The sequence below is a fragment of the Staurois parvus genome, unplaced genomic scaffold (genome assembly GCF_062004578.1).
Source record: "Staurois parvus isolate SC_StPar_1 unplaced genomic scaffold, SC_StPar_1.0 ptg000234l, whole genome shotgun sequence".
Lineage (NCBI taxonomy): Eukaryota > Metazoa > Chordata > Amphibia > Anura > Ranidae > Staurois > Staurois parvus.
In genome coordinates, this window is record NW_028318030.1 from 3,365,223 (window position 1) to 3,384,455 (window position 19,233).

Genomic DNA, 19,233 nt, shown 5'->3' on the forward strand with positions numbered 1-19,233 from the left:
CTTGAAGGTTCTATATAAGTACCTGTAATAAATAAATAAATAATAGGGATGTTTGGCTTGCATACAATATATTGCAGTACATGCTTTTCTTGCACAATATATATATATATATATATATATATATTACCATGCACATTGGTGCTTTTTTTTAACTTACTTTAAACAATTAAATGAATTGAGCCTTTCAGACAGAGATGACCATAGCTTTATAGGTTACAAAATGCTTTTTTATTGGCATAATGTTAATACACATGTATAACTGTGCAGAAAAATATAAAAATATATATTTGTAGTAAATGGTAAATAGTTTTAAGACAGGTTACAAAAAACAGAAAATATGCAGAACAGACGTGCATAAATGTGAGCTGCCTTCATGTTGCCTGGGATTTTGTTCACATTATGTGGGAAATCTAATACATGAAAGAATTAAAAAACAGAGCAGGCACAATTATCCCTTGCCTGGGATTTCTTTGCACCAGTATAGTATAAAGAGCAATGCCTAACTGCAATCTCACATGTCTATGCACACACATTAGTGTACATGCATAGACTACGCAGTGTGTCACAGGACAGGTTTACTTTTACTATGGGAAATGCAATACATTCAATGTGAATTATGAATCAGTCAGCAGGTTATTTAAAGTCACACTCCAGCCAAACAGCTAGGAACGCATTTGAAATTCATACATGTACAAGAGCAATTTTACCATCAAAAGAAAATCCTGTCAAGCTAGTCCTAAAATTTACACAGTCTTATTAGACAGTACAGTCAACCTAGTGACCTCACCTATCCCAGCCTGTTATTGGACAGTTAAGAAACTAATTAGAGTGGAATTCCAGCTTAAGCCTAACTACTCTTAAAACTGTCCCCTCCCCCCTTCTAACACCTGTGCTTATTTACCCATGTAAGAAAAATGTATATACTTACCTACTTTAAGCCTGCTCTGGTCTGCTCATGTAATCTCAATGCCAATGGTGTCTACAGGGGAGAACACAGAGCACTCCAACAATGGCTAGTAAAACCTGGAGTGATGACATCACCCATAGGCTTCAATAGTCCATCTGTTATCGGCATTCCCTCTTCTCCACTGCAGCTGCACTGGCTGACACAGGGCAGCAGGATCATATAACCAGACCAGAACATCCTGAAAATAGGTAAATATTTAACTCTTTCTTACACAGGTTAGTAGGCATAGGCATTAGGAAGGGGAAGGGACAGTTAGGGTTAAGCTGGGATTCCATGTTAATATTGTGTATTTGTTACATATTTTGTAAAAAGGTGGGTGTGCAAACATACTCACAAACATCTGTAAAAAAAAAGCATCTAAGGAAATTGCCTTTGGTTCATTAAAAGTTAATAGGATATCAGTAGTTCTACAAAGGGTTTGCAAGTACTTTTTTTTACAATGTTGGACTAAGTTGCAAAGATATTCTGGTCATTAGAATAATGATTTGATACTTTAATATTCAGAATGGAAAATATGATGAACTGTTAAATTTCTATCAGAAGAATGAAAAAATGAATGGGCCATTACTGATATTTAACTAAAGTCTTTCTATCTTAAAAAAACTAATATGCATATTTTTATAATTGTCTGCAAAATGGCCATGTTTTGGATTGTTCAAATTGTGGGAGAATGTTACTTCATTTATGGTTAGAATAAAACCACAAAGATCCTATTTACCTTGCAATTCTCCCATTCATTGTTTCCTTTATGGTTAAATTTAACAGTTTTTTTCATATTTTTTATATTTGTAAGAATGCCTTTTTTAAGAATCATACTTTTAAAAGCCCCAAGGTCACATGAGAGCAATGACTGAGCAACGCATATTAGGTATCCCTGCACGTGCTGGCATAAGAGGTATAATTTTGGGACCATCTATATGATTCACTTTAAATTGATGAGCTGTAAAGATTAAGTGGTTTCATTTGAGTCTTATTGGTAATGTGTATTGCTGTTTAATGTGAGCACACAGTTATGAAGTTTGACATATTTGTTATCTATGTACTCATTATTGGAGAAACATCTACAGTGCATTGCACTATGTGGGTCAGAGCTCTGAATCCAGAGCAGCAGATGTTTGAAGAAGACAGAAAGAAAACTCCCAATCTATGGGTAGCCTTGGGGGTAGGAGTTATATATTATTTTTTTTTAAATCATGGACACCAATTTATACTTTCAACACTGTAAGGACTGTTGTGTACAACACGGTCCCAAGTGCTTGAGAAGTACAGGTGAGGAAATATATAAAAGCAGAACTTAACAAAGTTTGTAGTCCTAAAGATTTTAATGTGAAAATGTTATAGTTTCCATCCCTTGGATTTGGGCACCACACAGTGTAAAATCACCTTGGCAAGTCAGTATTCACATTGCTGCCCAGTATAAGTAAGCTCAATACATGTGTAGCATATTCTTCTGTCTCTGTATTTTATGTCTTTTTTTTCTGGAGGTTGTTTATATGAAATCCGTGATTTTGATGTATAGCACTCATTGAAATATGTTTTTTATTCATAGCTCACACACACCAGATGACAGTGGATCTTGACAATCTGACTGTGCATTGAAAACCAGCAGATGTTAAAGACAGCGCTGGGGGATGACATTAGTAAAGTGACTGTTTTAGAATTTTAGTTTATAGTTTCTTAGCAAGTGGAGGGAGTGCAGTGTTATTATAAAATCTGGGGTTACAATTTGTAGGATACAATGATTTACTAAGCATTTACTAATGTTTTAAAATATATAAAAAGCATACATGATATAGCTGGCATGGCAATCCCAAAAGGTTAGTATTTTTCAGCTGCATAAGGCTATTAAAGTAATAAACATGTGCCCACTTCTCTAATACATTTTTTTCACTTTTTTGCTTGTTTTTGTCAAACCTACTTAAGACTCATGTATTGCTGGCTAAATCTTATAGAAGAAAAAGTGGTGGACTCTGACTTGAGAAAGTGGTTTTTACCCTCAAATGAGATGAGTTACTTCCACCTCCACCTGCCTCGAGCTGTCTGGTTCCCATTTGGCTACTTTCTTACTATTTGTTTCTGTGTTTGTACATGATCTCCTCATCATGCCACTGGGTGAGAAACCTCTACTGTAATATGAGATAACTTGCTGTTTGTCTAGCACAGTGGTCTAGGTGGTGAGATCCTCAATGTATGTTTATACTACAGTGTACACTCAGCTGTAACTTTATTAGGTACACCTGTTCAATTGCTTGGTAACAAAAATTGATAATCAGCCAATCACATGGCTGCAACTCAATGCTTTTAGGCATGTAGCGTAGTGAAGACGGCTTGCTGAAGTTCAAACCGAGCATCAGATTGGAGAAGAAAGGGGATTTAAGTGACATTGAATACTGCATAGTTGTGGGTTCCAGACAGGCTGGTCTGAGTACTTCAAAAACTGCTGATCTATGAGGATTTTCACACACAACCACCTCTAGGGTTTACAGAGGATGGTCCCAAAAAGAGAAAACATCCAGTGGACGAAAATACCTCGTTGATGTCAGAGGTCAGAGGAAAATGGGCAAACTGGTTTGAGATGATAGAAAGGTAACAGTAACTCAGGGGAATGTTTCTAACACCTCACTGAATCTATGCCACAAAGAATTAAGGCAGTTCTGAAGCCAAAAAGGGACCCAACGTAGTACTAGCAAGGTGTACCTAAGTGGCCAGTGAGTGCATATTCAAGCAAACAGTATAGGCAATATGTAAGTATTAGCTTTTTAGTGTGCAGTCTATTTTTTCTATTTGTTGGTATGTGAGGACGTTTTGACGGAACCCCTATTTTGAGGTCTAGCACCCACCTACGTAAATATTGCTAATTTACCCAGAGCTGGTTTAGGATGTGTATTTCCTTACTTGTCTTACTAACTAAATTTTATGCAAGACCTTTTAACACTTGTACTGCCTCCAGTGCGGTTATTCTAAGCAATGTAAAATGAAAGCATGCATTATGGATTGTTATGTGCCATTTGCTAGTAATATGTGAGTGGTTTTCTTTTGTTGCTTTTATTCATGTTATTTGATTTTTTTTAAATCAGCTGTAACATTCCAAACCCCTCCATATCTTACAATATAAAAATGAAGAAAACAAAATAGGATTTATAAGCTCTTTCTTAGACCCTTTTTATTCTATGCCAAGTCCAAATTCATTAAAGTTGTAGCAAAAACATCCACTTCCTTCCACCTTCCCTTTCACAGTACAAAATTAGGACTTTATCATAAAAATAGTGATAGCTGGACTCTATACTGACTAACAAAATTAGGTTAATAATAACATAGTGATTTAAGAAGTTGTTTCTTAACTTTATAACTGCTTGTGAAAAAAAAAAACTTAAAGCTCTTTATAGCAAATATAATGCTGTTAAGGAATAATATGTTTCTCGCTTTGTCTGGCATTTCTGTTTTCTACACCATTGATTACAACTCCCTTCCTTTTCAGAGTTGGATTTCTGTAAAGACAAGGTGGGCAATGGACTGAGGTGGTGGGGTAGTCAGGGGCATCACACAGCCTGTAACACATTATCTAGCTGACTGTAACACATTGCAGTGGATTTCCTAAAGGTAAATAGAATGTGCACTTTGCAAATGCAGTTGCTCAAGAGCTTAGTAAATGAGATGAAATGTCACTTTACAAAGAGTACCCAATCTCATGCAAAGAAAATTAATTAACAGCATTTTTGCTTGCACATTTGACTAATGGAAGTCAAGAGAGATTCCTCTAATTTTACTGGAGCAAATACACTTGCAGAGTGCACATTTTATTTGCGTTTAGTAAGTCCACCCCAGTGTTATATTAAAAGGTTCCAGCATGCTGCCCTGCCTGTCACTGCAATATAACTGTGTCCTCGTTGTTACCCCAAATAATGTATTTTTGTGTTGCATTTAATTAATACTGTGTGTGTACTTACAGTGAATCTATACATCTAGAAGCAAGCTGCTAGAAAGTTTGACTAATGCAAAATGAGTAAATTGTCTACTTGAGCTATTCCTTCATAAATATTGGAGTACCTGTGTTTTTTATCGTCCTAATGGCCAATTAGTTAACTGATGCGGGGGGGGGGGGGGGGGGGGCTGCACAATATTATTTATCTAGGGACTCAATAATTGTAAATCTGTCTATAAAATTGGCAGTTTTTGTAACATTCAGAGATTTGGCATAGTTGGGGTTCAAGGTCTGTACAATATAGAAAGCTGCATATCTGATGATTAGTAAAAAAAAATGACTGGTAAAATGATGAGACATTAGTGGTGATTAATTTGAACAGGTATCTGTACACCTCTCTACCCTTTAATTCCACAAAGAACTTAAAGGATAAGTTCACCTTTTGAAAAATAAATCGCAGGTAAAAAATCTTGCATTTATTGTTTTTGGTTGTAGGAAGGCTCCTGATCACCAGATCACTGGTGCCATGCAGATCTCCTGCAGACCTGTCAGCATATCTGCTTGCCAGGATGTACGGGAAAGCAAATATACTGACAGGAAGAATCAGAGACCTACCATGGTGCTTCACAGCACTAAGACTGTCAGGACTTGTAGTTCATTCATTCACAGAACTTTGCGTGGGAGGGGGGCGTGATTGGGCAGCATTGGGAACATGTTACATGTTCCACCCTAAAAACGGGTGGAACATGTAACATGCCCCCAAAGGTGAACTTATCCTTTAAAGTACATTAGTATATTGAAAGCTAAAATATTTTTTTCTACTTTGGATAGAGTGTGGAATATTAACCCCCTCTGTCAGTTTTATTGCCAACTGTATACTAATAGAGAGGACTTTCCTGTCCTGTCAGTACAACTGGAAGTAAGAGGAGATCTCTACAAAATTAGGTAAATCCTATCCTTGACAGTTGCCACTATCCCCATTAGAAGATTTCCCCTCACCTCCTGTTCTGTACCAACTGCCATTTTTGGATTTCCTGTCATTCTCAGTTCTAGTGACAATGGTCATCATAACAGATAGGGTGAATCTACCTAACAAAACCACAGAAAGTTTAAAAAAATAACCGATATTCTAATCCCTTAACACTCATATTCAAAGCTGAGAAAAAAATATTGGCATTTAGATACACTTTACCTATAGATGTTAGAAGGATATAATTACAAATTAAAGGGTATCATTTAATGTTTACATTATTTTCCATCTGCATACCATTGGCTGTGTGTTCTCATTTTAACAGTAAAGGGAGTGAAAATATAGTAGTAGTGGTTCAATTAAATATAGTTAAGAAATCGTTTTATAAATTCTGTTCAGTATTTTTTGGCAAACAGTATATAGTGTGGTGTTGTTGCTAAATAATACCAAAGTCTTTTATGAATTGATCTGAAGCTATCTGTCAGAGATTGGGATGCTGTCTTTAATTTTGCAGCCAGTAATAATTGTTAAGGGTGTTCTAAGGCCAAAGTAAATACTTCTGTGAAAGTATATTTTTATTCTACACAATGCATTTTCCCCCTCATTATGAGAACCTTTACTGCTTGCTTTTAAAATGATGGGAAAAAAAGCTTTAGATTTGGCTTTGAAAACCCCTGACCTGGTATTGATTTGTATAAGAATGATCATTGTGTAATATATGCTGAATTCTGCCAAGAAGAGCTCAGGGGGGTTTGAAAAGGAAAGGCTTGTCATATACAGCATGTATGTAATCAGGACTAGAAGGACCACTAACATGTGCTAACAGTGTAGATGTTTAAAGCATATAATTGACAAAATAATACAATTCTGCAAACATTGTTTCCTCCCCTTCATGGATATTGAATTAAGATATTTAAGTGTGCTTTTCTATACAATTCTTCATCCAGCATGAATGACTTTGTGACCACAAATGTCTAGATTTAAAAAGTGGCAGATTATGCAGGAAAAAGAGGCAAAATGTCTACATCCCGCAGTGTTAATGGCAATAGACCCTGATGGCACCTTTTATTTTTGAGAGATAATATGGAAAGAACAGTGGTTAATTCACAGAATTTTTATTAAACCATTAACCATGCTCAGTGTCTGGAGGTGGGGGGGGGGGACAAAGACTAGAAGACATAATGGGGTTGGATCCAGAGTTTCGTAAATGATGTAAAGCTCCACTTTGCAAAGAATACCCAATCACATGTAAGGGAAAAAAAGCAGCAACATTTTTGCTTGCACGTGATTGGATGATGGAAGTCAGCAGAGCTACTGATCATTTACTAAGCTAAAGTTTAAAGTGCGCAGTCTATTTGCCTTTAATAAACCAACCCCATTGAGTGTCCCTTTTGGACTTATCTTTATATTGAGCTTAAGATGTCCTCTCATCAGGCTATAATGTATTGGTAAGTATGCCGTTGTGGTAAAAAACTACATAAAAATACTCTGTGTATATATATATTGGATATGGAAATCCACAAAACACCACCTGGTAATCCATCACCTGGACAGTAAGTGAAGGGATCTTTCTCTGATAGAGCCCTGGACAGAATTAAAATGTCAGCATTTATAAAATTTTCCCATGCTATCCAAAACTTAAAAAAAAAAAAATTGGTTGGTTATACACTTTAAATACCCAGGTTGATTCTTCTCGCTGGTCTGTGTTAGAACGCTGTCTCAGGTGGTACTTTTAAGCTCAGAATGAAATCAGAAGCTCAGCATGCATTCCCAATTGCCTACTACAGTCAAGGTACTGAGATATCATATAGACATGCAAACTATGCATCCTTTTAGTCTTTCCTCGGTGTTCACTGTGGAAGAAATTCTGAGAGGTAGGGGTAATAAAGAGGAGAATTTTCATTTTCAAGCTCCGTTAAGAAAAATCCTTTTTAAAATTGTGCATTTCTGGTGTAAAGCTGAAAATACAAAATCACAGTATTCATTGGTGCTTTGGTAACAGCTTGTAAAGTCATTGTTAGACTTTCCTTTATTTCATTGCAAGAGAGGCCAACAATAATACAACCATACCTCAGTAGAGGAGGGTTAGAATTTCAGGACAAAATTTAGCAGGGCCCCTATCATTCGCCGTTTTTTTAACCCAATCTAGCCAAACACTATAATTTTTTTTATTTGGCAACAATATTTTGTTAATCACAGTTTTTATTCCCTGGAATAAAATTTCATAACTTCAGCATTGCAATGAATTAACTTGTTAAACAAGTTATTGACAACTTATGTTAAACGCCTTCACTGATTGTGGAACATTATGTAATGTGTATAATTCTGGAATATTTAGTGTTGTAAGAAACAGACATTGTCCAGTAAGCTTTATACTTTGCTTTTAACACCTATTTTGTTGTACCTGGTTCCAGAGTATCTGTACAGATTTTCTAAGAGTATGCCGTCCATAAATATTCATATGTTTCTATTTACTGCGCAGACATGATTTTAATGGCAGACCTGCTAGAAAGCTTGAATTACACCTTAAAAGTATGCAAGATTTACGAAAATGCATGTGATTCCGTGTGCAATTAGTTTAAAACACAAATTTGAAGTGCAAATGAAAGCAGATATAAGGGACCCTCATTAAACTTGAAGATGTTAAAGAAACAGAAAAAAAGCATGCACCTACTGTTAAAATGCAAACATTGCTATTTCTGTTTAGTTTTTCTTGTTGTCTAATCTCAAATAATAACAAAACACGCGAAAGCATGAAAAAAATCAACAAAATGGACAAAAAAAAAAAGAAAAAAAGACTACTAAAGAGCCAGAAACACAAGCATGTGCTAAGTGCTAAAAGTGCAAAAGCTCTTATATTCACTCTATTTTCCCTATTTTCTTCAACACCACAACTAACAAAAGGAAAAATGCCAAAAACATAAAAAAATGCAACTTTTTTTATCACATCTAGTAAATACCCCAAAACATTTGTTTTTTCTGTTCGTGTTTGTTAGGAAAAAAAGAAGGCCAGAGAGCAACCTGAACATTTGAAAGAAATAGTATGCATTTTGATTATGTATTCCTTATTTTTTGGTATATTTTACTGTTATTCATTAAGCAACACAAAAATAACCATGAAATAAATCGCTATCTAACAATTTTAGCCCGGGTTCACACTGGATACAAGTTTAAATGCAAGTGAAGTCTCATGATTTCAAAGTCGCATGTTATTTGACTTCAGGTGCTCCTTGGAAGACATCTGTGCAGCTTCATATCCAGATGTCTATGCAAGTCACACCTAAAATTGCAAAAACAACAAGTGCAGGAACTACTTTCAAAATTGGTGTGACTCCAATGGAGTCGAAGAAGCACCAATTTGAATGATTTCATTATGGACAATAGGGTGCGGCTGTCAAATCGCATGACAAGTCACACCCACACTAGTGAACCTGGGCTAAAGGTACCATTTTTATGGTTTTTAAAACAGCAACAAACTACACCCATAAATGAACAAAAGAATGCTCAGAACATAAACAGGCACCAGAAGCCATTCAAAGCCCTTGAACTCCCATACACTCATCCCAGAAACTGTACTTCCACTGCTACAGCCACAATTAATTTTTTTTACGTGTTTCTATTCACTAACATAACCTAAAACAAAAAAATAACAACACTTGCGTCTTACGCTTTTTTTTTAATTACAACACTGAAGTTTGCCTCTGCTATGCAAAAAATGCTGGGAAGTTTACCATGTCTATACTATACTGGCAGATAGCATTATCAGTTGTAAACTATATTTGAAAACTGTCTGTCCTAACAAAGGTTTGAAGATCTAGAAGCTGGCCTTCTGCATTGTTTGTTCATGAGGGGAAATGCAGATTGGATTTCCTCACATTTTAAAGTATTTAGAGGAACTTGCAGTCAGCCCAAGACCAGCTCCAAACAAACACCTAGAAGTTAGGATATTTTTTTCCTATAGGCAAAATTTGGCTGAAAAATTAGCCAATGTTATGGAAATTTGGGCGACACAAAATCAGCCAAGTTTGTTCATGCCTGCTAAACCTTGCTTTGACCAATTGGTGCTGAATAGATTGCAGTGGTGAAAAGTCAGGACTTTGTATTATGTCTGACACTGGTATTCAGAATAAAACTAGCTAAACAGAATTATGTATGATTTGACAGGTAAAACAGTTCACAAGTATGTATTTCAACCATGTCTTATGCAGTTTGCACTGTTTGAACTTACATTTTAGGTTTAAATAGTTTAAAACACTGTCGCAGATAATGTTAGGTTCACCCTAGCTGCACAAATGTTTAATGGTATATTTTTACTTTTAATACCAGGTATTTGATTAATTTGTGTCTCTATTGTACACAAGCAAAAAAGAGGGCAGTCAGGCACAATCTTTGCATTGTGTATTGTTAAAGGGAGTACAATTTTTAAGTTGGTAAATTGTATATAATTTAAAGATCATACAAAATTAGGTTACTTAGAAGTTGATTTTTAGACTGTCTTCTTTCCTCTCTTCATGTCTATGGCACAGGTTGCTTGATATTGTTATTCAGAAGCCAGAAGGAGATAGGCGAGAGCACAGGTAACAATTTTGTGGCTTGTGTCAATGGTCTTTGAACCTTTTGTTGATGCTTTGAAGTGCATTCTACTTGCATTTTGGGAAAAGACTGAAATACTTCTTAGATTAATAATGCACATGAGTTGATGAGTATTGTCATGTTTGACACTTTTTCTTTAACCAGTTGCCCTCCGCCCCAAAGGTAAAAGTACTGCTACATGGAGGTAGAGCTGCACAAAATCACGTATTTACACGTGATTTGCATTTCCGGGTAGGGGGAGCACGTGTGCCGCCCTACCTGTGCCGCCATTGGCGGCTAGAGATGTCAATCACCGGGTCCAGGCCTGCACTCGGTGAGCATTTGGGAAAGCTGACAGGGGAGAAACAACACAAGTCTCTCTCCTGTCAGCATGCATAGCACAGAGATACAAAACAGCATGCCTCCCTAGTAAAACACAGCACACAGTAAAAAACTGATCACTGTATTAGTGTCAATGGGGATGTCAGTGGCAGTTAGTCAGTTCCCCCCAGTGTCAGAATGCCGGCCACAGTCCCACAGTCCCTCTATAAGTCGTAAGTCACTGATCACCGCCATTACTAGTATAAAAAAAAATAACAATTACAGTATATATACCGCCATTGGTAGTTGCTATAACTTTCACGTAAAACAATTAAGAAGAAATTTGATCTTGTACATTTTTTTTATTGGATATGTTTTATAGCAAGTCAAAAATATAGGGTTTTTTTCAAAATTATCTGCTTTTTTTGTGTATAGTGCACAAAATAAAAACGCAGAAGTAATAAAATACCACTGAAAGAAATCTGTATTTGTGGGGGAAAAAATTACATAAATTTTATTTATGTACAGCATTGCATGACCATGCAATTGTCAGTTAAAGTAACGCAGCACCGTATCCCAAAAAATGGCCTGGTCAGGAAGGTGGGTAAATCTTCTGGAGAGTAAGTGGTTAACACATAATATGCAATAATGTGTATCTTTTAAAACATTGCCTTGATGAGCCAGAGCCAAAATACATGATTTTTTCCCTTAACGGACATTGAAGCATGCTGTGATGTGCTGTAATGTTTTGCTGCACTTAAAGGCAGCATGTTCCATTTTCACTCAACATATACAAATGCAGCGTAACTGAGCATATTGGATACAATAGATTTTGGATTTTTACTGCTTCGGGCCTATGTTGTGCAATGCAACCCAATGCATAGGGTGTGCAAATATTTCTCTTTCTGACTTCCTTAGAAATTTCAATAAACCGGCATCTGTACAGAATACAGTTTGGAGTGAATGTCTTTAACCTGGATTATTTTATTATGTGCACGTTATGAACTTTATACTTGTTTGATGATTACGTTATACTTGGAATTACGACACATTGGAATACGAGCACTATGCTATAGTCTGGGCACTAATTTGTTTTGATATACAAAGAGTTTATTTCATTATAAGTATGTACATTTTTTTTAGTTAATGTTACACAAAGAGCTGCACAGTTTGTGTTCACATATCATATGATTATGTGTATGGGATTCACACGAGTACCAGCAGCTGATAGAGGGGTGTGCTAGTGTGTTTAAAAGCTGCACGGGAACAATTTTTTTATATACAAATGTTCCTGCCATAAAATCTAGGTTTTACCATGCATTACAACAACACAAAGACGTGAATCTGGACTTAGCTTAAAGCTAAATTTCAGGAATTCAGCAACTTTGTAAAAAGTGAAAGCACTACATGAGTTAGGTCCAACAAAGTGCTTTACACCTCCTGGGAATATATCTATTATTTATATCTGACAGGTTTATTGTGCTCCAGCAGCATAGCTTCCAGAGCTATGATGCTGTGCTCAGCAGATCTCAGCCCCTTCAAGTGTACAGTTGATGCATCCGCTATGCCAGCTCCTCCCCTTCCTCCTACCCAATCATAGAAGCCTTTGTATTGTGTGAATCTATTCACAAAATAAAAAGGCTTCTGTGAATGGGCAGCAGAGGGGAGGTTCTCTCTGTGCCTCTCTCCTCTCTCACAGACTTGAGTGTGGAGTGTATCCTCTGGCAGAGCCATAAACCTGCTGATGAAGAAGGGATCCCCTTTCAAAACGTGTCAGGTTCACTCTGAGTATCTCCCCTTCTGATGGGATACGCACATGTCTCCTTATCATGTGGTTCAACTTGGACTTTACATGCTTGTTTTACTACTATGTTTGTGAATATATCTCCTAAATCAATAAATCCATTAACTCTTTACTCAGGTAATGCCCAAGGCTGGTGCGCTCTGTCTTTTTGTTCTTCACTACAGAGCCATAAACCTATCAGATATAAATAATAAGCCCACAATGTGGCAGGCAGCTATTAGGACTTCAAGCAGTATTAAACCCAAAAGCAAACATTTATTATATTGCAGCTTACTAATTGTTAGATGTGATGGCTGTATTTTATTATTTTCCTTTTTTCGACTTTCTTTCTTTTAGTTTCATCTGGTGATTCAGCTAGCAAGTTTGCTGTTTTTTAGAAGCTCAAGTTCTCTGGCAGAATGTATCAGTTTACATGGATGAGATAATCAATTTACCACTGGCAGTGGTGATTAAAATGATCAGCTTTTATTTATTCATGTAAAACCTTTATCCCAAAGTTAAAAAAAAAGTTTGCTGTAACTGATTATTCTTCAGCCATTTGCTTCCGCTATATGATGAGACACCTAGCTAACAGGTGTAAGGCCTCACTTTCATCATTCAATGCATGCGCTGCTAGTAATACGGAGTCATGTCAGAGCTTACTGAGCTTTAAAGAGGGCAAATTGTGCCAAATTTGTGTCCATTTTTTTATCTAACCCCTTTATATATGTGTATATACAGAATGGGATTTATTTACTAAAGCTGGTTCACTCAGAATCTTGTGCACTTCTGCACAAAACAGAAACCAATCGGCTTCCAGGTTTTATTGCTTAAGCTTAACAGAACAAGCTGAGGTTTGAAACTGATTGGCTACCATGCACAGCTTCTGAGTGAACCAGCTTTAGTAAATAAACCCTAATGTATAGTTGACCCGATGACTGTACTACACAGGGCCTGAAGAAGCAAAGCAAGCCTAAACCATAATATTTCTCCCACCATGCTTCACATTTATATTGAGGTTCTTCTCCTGAAATACTTTTGTTGACTTGTCTACTGTTACTGTCAACAAACAATTTTATTTCTGATCAGTCTTCAACCCATTGTTCCTGAAAGTCTGGTCTTTGCCATATGTTCAATAACAAGTTTTAACCACTTGCCGCCCTGCCACTGTAGAAATACGACGGCAGGGTGGCACTGGCAGGCAAAACCACATTTTAAAATGTGTGTTTTGTAAACAGATAGGAGGCGTGCGCGAGGCGCGCCGCCGCCCTATCTGTCCCGCCGATCACCACCGCGGATGTTAGTCGCCGGGTCACAGCCGGTCCTTAGCGGCTGTTTCCCGGCGATCGGCGGTAAACAGTGACAGAGAGCACAGCTGCAGTAGCTGTGCTGTCTGTCACTTCCTTGTCAACTCGAAGACGAGCTGATCGAGACAGAAGAGTTTCTCTCTCTCGATCAGCGGTGTCCCGTGCAGCACACACCTCCGCCTCCTAGTAAAACACTCCCCCTCACTCAGATAACCCTTCCCTGCAAAATAAAGTTAACCCCTTCCTCCCCAGTGCCATTAGTATAGTGTCAGTGTTTTTCTTTTTTCACTGATCACTGTATTAGTGTTTTTTGGGGATGTCAGTGACCCCAAGTCAGTACCCCCCAATGTCAGAATGTCCGCCGCAGTCCCACAGTCCCACCATAAGTCGCTGGTCGCTGCCATAAGTCACTGATAGCCGCCATAATTCACTGATCGCCGCCATTATTAGTATAAAAAAAAACCTAAAAATCCCAGTATCTTTCCCGCCATTTGTAAACACTATAACCAATTAATTTACACGTATTGGTTTTTTTTTTTAGAAAAGACATGTTGCAGAATGCATTTTGGCAGAAATTTATGACTAAATTTGATTTTTGCATTTTTTTTTACTGGACATGTTTTATAGCAAAAAGTCCAAAATATTGTTTTTTTTTCCTCAAAATTGTCAGACTTTTTTTTTATAGCGCAAAAAATAACCGCACAGGCGATCAAATACCACCAAAAGAAAGCTCAATTTGTGGGGAAAAAAGGATGTAAATTTCATTTATGTACTGTATTGCATGACCGCGCAATTGTCCATTAAACTAGCGCAGCGCTGTATAGCAGAAAAATGGCGTAAGTTGCAGTATTTATACCATAGTTTGTAGACGCTATAACTTCCACACAAAGCAATCAATATACACCCATTGGGATTTTTTTTTACCAAAAACATGTAGCAGAATACATTTTGGCCTAAATTTATAACCAACTTTGAGTTTACTATATATTTTTTATAGCTGAAAGTAAAAAATATTGTTTTTCTTCAAACTTTTTGGCCTTTTTTTGTTTATAGCGTGAAAAATAAAAAGCGCACAGATGATCAAATACCACCGAAAGAAAGCTCTATTTGTGTGAAAAAAAGGACGTACATTTTGTTTGGGTGCAGCATTGCATGACCGCGCAGTTATTAGTTAAATTAGTGCAGCGCCGAGTAGCAAAAAGAGGCCTGGTCATTAAGGGGGGTAAATCCTCTGGAGCTCAAGTGGTTAATCTTGCAAATTTTTTTGGGACAGAAAAGGGTTTTTTTTTTATTCACCTCTCATGCAAGTTAAATTGGTGCTATTGTTTTCTTTTGTAGATGTATGCACTTTGACCTGTGCTGTTGCAAGAGTTACTCGAAGAGATTTTGGGGGTTTTGGAGATTTATTTTAGCATAAAACGGTCAGTCCTAGACATATTAGCAGTTGTTTGACATTTATACCACTTGTAGATTATTTTTTTTTTTTATTGTGGAATGATTGATTTCAAAACATTTGGAGATTTTTTTTCTCTGCCAGGCATATGACAAATCTGTGTTTTTGTTCATTTAGATCATGAAAACTAATACACATGTCAAATGTATGTGTCATTTGTTTAATTATATTGCCTCTATCTTCAGGCACTATTTGAGTCAAGAGCTAATGTTTGCTCGATTGCTGAAAAAGTTAATAGTTTTCATGGGGTGCATCTTTTTTTTTTTTTTTTTTTTTATACAAAAGTGGCTTGCTGCAGCATTTGACATTTCAGTAGCTAAAAATATCCTGTAAAAATCACTCAGCCAGATTTAATAGATCTTTTTCATGAAGTAATCTTTTGAAATTTAATCATAAATAATAAGAAATGTATTACTTGCATACATATAACTATTACAGGAATTGTTTAAAGGGGAAATGTTATTAGTGAGTGAGTGCATAGAGACAGAGCAATTCATTGTATAAAGCAACATGTTTCTGCCAACTGTTAGAGTCCACAATAATGTTACAATGCAACACCAAATTCACATAGTAGAATAATTTTCACCAATGCCCAGACACAAAGCAGTGTGAAGCGTGGGACTCTTTGAAAACTTAAAGACTAAAACTGGCCATAGACACTAGGGGACATTGAAAATACAGGAACAACTGTTGGACATCTGTGCCATTTAGTGTATGCCTAAACATGAATGGTGGCTTTATGCTAGTAACTTCCTACTGGGCTTCTTCTTTGCCCTAGTTGTTGGCTTGATGCTACCATCTGTGTATAAGTCTATGAAGATGACCAAGGGAAGAGCACTGCAGTCACCTTGGCATCAGCTTATCTGGGGAAAACAATAGCGATTAGACAAAATTCTCTAAGAAATTAGATTTTACCCATTTATTGTCCATATTTGAAGGCTATTTCCTAATATTTGTAGAGAACATAAATTAAAAGCTGTTGTCTGCTGGTGTTTTTAAGGCAAATTTAAAACTATCTTAGAATAAACCTGTTTTGGGATTATCTGAATATACTCTAAAACATTTAACAAAATAATTTTAAGTATATGAGCATGTTGTGTGCAGATTTAACTTTCCATTTAGGGAACAACAGTTCAATTCCAGTGTGTGACTTTATAATTCCTATTGACATTTTGATCCTTTGTGATAGTAGTCTGTGGCCACTTACGGTCATTGTAGTGCATTTGCAACAACACCATTGGGTACTGTCCATTTTACTTTTATTTGCGCGAAAAGGGAGGTCTGCCCCCTTCTTCTTGGTCAAAGTAGTACTGATACACAAAGGGTGGACTACTCTGAAAGCTGTTTGCCGGCCTGACTTGTCGTTTTGTATGCTGGAGGTATCAGACTGCTATATTGATTCTATGTAAGAGAGTTTTTTAATTACTATCATTCAACTTCTGCCTTTATGTGGATATGACTATCACTTTTAGATAAAAAAGATTTTATAGATGAATGTTTATTATTTTTATCCACTAATAACATTGGCTATTGAGTGCAGTGGTCAGCTGCAGTGGAATCATTCCTGGATATGGTGAGCTGTGCATATTATGACCATTTATAACTTGATAGTCCATCTGATCTGGTAAGAGGCACTTTTAACTGTGTTACAAGGTGGCGGAATTCTTCTCGGTATTGATGCACTATATTGCACCAAGTGTCAAATGTTAACCTTTCACTCTCACCTTGTGGATTGATTCTTGTCTGGATGGAGGAGTTCTAAGGAAGGACATTTTCAACTTTGGTATCCTTTTATATGGACACATTTGTGTGTTTGACACATTTATATAAACTTTTTTTAATGTTATAATTGAGAACATTTATTTTTTACATTATTTATTCACTATAATATAATTTGGATTTTTATGACTTTTTGATTAGCACTGCTTTTTGTTTTATACTCTGAAAGCGTGCCTTGAAAATGTAAAAAAAAGTTTCATGGACAGTACTCAACTAGTTTGTAGTTCCTGTGACATTGTAGCAATATAATTAGAAATGTCCATAATCCTAAAAGTAAAATAATTAACTAAAAATAACACTGTTTATAAGCAGCAGGCAAAGGTAACCTTTCTACTGCATATCTTAATTTCAGTGGGTAGAGAGCAGGGGGAACCATGATAAAAACCAAGTCAATTACATTTCTCACTTGTTAGTATCCATTGGAATTGATGTGATACCTGCCTGATTTGTCCTCCTATGATAAACCTCAGTAGAAGGTGTAAGTGTCATTGGTGAAGAACACACCACTGCAGCTGTCCATTTTGCCATCAGTGCCATAACTATAACAAGCATAATGTTTCTTTTTCTACACAGAAGAAACACATTATGGTTTGGAGTACATTTTGCATTCAGAATACTGTGGATGAGTCGCTAGTAGTGATCACCACTGGAAAGCCAGATTCATTATGCATTTTCTGTGCCAACATCTGAACTGAAAAGTTAATGTTTCCGTTTCCTGTTGATAAAGAGAGAAATTTTTTACAAACCTTTGTTATATTTGCAAGGATAAACAGCAAAATACAGTATGTGCAGACAGTACACAAAACAAAGATAAAGCACTTACATAAAAGTACGATACTGACAAGTATAGCAATGTAGGAAAATTTAGATAGAGAAAATTAAAAGCATTTATAAGTACATGAAAATGAAATGACAGAATAGGTTGAGAGATACAACTGTCAACAGTATATATCAATCAACCTTCACATGATGTAGAATCAGTCGTGTAGTATATGTCTATAAGTCTTCCATGATTCCCATTTTTTATCAAACAAATGCATTTTATCCAACAAAATATAGTAAATCCGCTCCATAAGCATCACAGCATCAACTCTGTGCAAAACAGATGGCAGGGGTACAGAATCGGACTTCCAGTTCAAAGCAATAGCCCATGAAGTAGCGATACAAATGGTATGTATCAATCTCATAGCAGCATTAAAGATCCCAGGGATAGGAGCACCCACAAGACAAATCTGTAAGGACAAAGTAAGTGGAGAGCCCGCCAGTGAGGTAGCCACCTCAGATATCTTACGCCAAACCGAAGAGACGGTTGGGCAGTCCCAAAGAATATGTACCAAGGTGCCTGTATGGCCACAACCCCTGAAACATAAGGGAGATGTCTGTGGGAACAGCACATGCAATCTAGATGGAGTATAATACCATCTTGTGAGAACCTTAAGGGCCGTCTCACGTACAGAAATAGATCTAGAACACTTACAGATGTTATCCACCATAGAATCCCAATCCTCCTCTAAAAAAGAAACACCACTATCCTCTTCCAATTTTTGTCTATACAAGAGGGGCGTAGAAGAGTAACAGAGCAAAAATTGGTGATAGAAGTCAGAGATAAGACCCTTACCCCTAGGAGAGTCACGACAGACACGTTAAAAAAATGAAATCGGGGAAGAGGGTGTAAGGCCAAAATGTGAGTTAAAAAAATGGCTGATCTGTCAATAAGGATGGTATTCCCCGAGAGGAACATCAAAGAGCTCACGTAACATATCAAAGGTGATAAAAGATCCTCCCCTCTGAAAATCTGATAATCTAATAAAAGATCGGTCATTCCACCAGCAAAAAGCCTGAGGAGCAGAGAAAGCAGTGATAAATGTTGGATCTCCAAAGAATGAGACACCTGAAGGGACAGATGAGACTAAATTAAATTCCAGTTTACATTTGGACCAAAGCATCAATGAGTGGGTTACTATAGAGTTATGAAAAGTGAGCAATCGGGGGGGAAATCTTAGACCACAATATGCCCAATAAATAATAAGGGCGTATTGACTGAGATTCAAATTTAATCTATGGGATCTGGGAGTTAACAGTTGCCCATTGAGATAATTGTGCAAAACGGGCCGAGAGATAGTATAACCAAAAATTAAGAAGGCCAAGACCACCTGTCC

The 19,233-nt window shown here is 36.7% G+C and overlaps 1 protein-coding gene across 1 annotated transcript in view; it reads right to left on the bottom strand.

Annotated features, from left to right (window-relative positions):
* Positions 1-205: 205 nt before the first annotated feature.
* The window catches only part of CXCL12 (C-X-C motif chemokine ligand 12), a 112,276-nt gene continuing 93,248 nt past the window's right edge, over positions 206-19,233 (bottom strand). Inside the window, exon 4 of the mRNA XM_089680013.1 lies at positions 206-17,789. Within this exon, the coding sequence (XP_089536139.1) occupies positions 17,774-17,789 (16 nt within the window). The 3' untranslated portion in view covers positions 206-17,773. The remainder of the gene's footprint in view (positions 17,790-19,233) is intronic.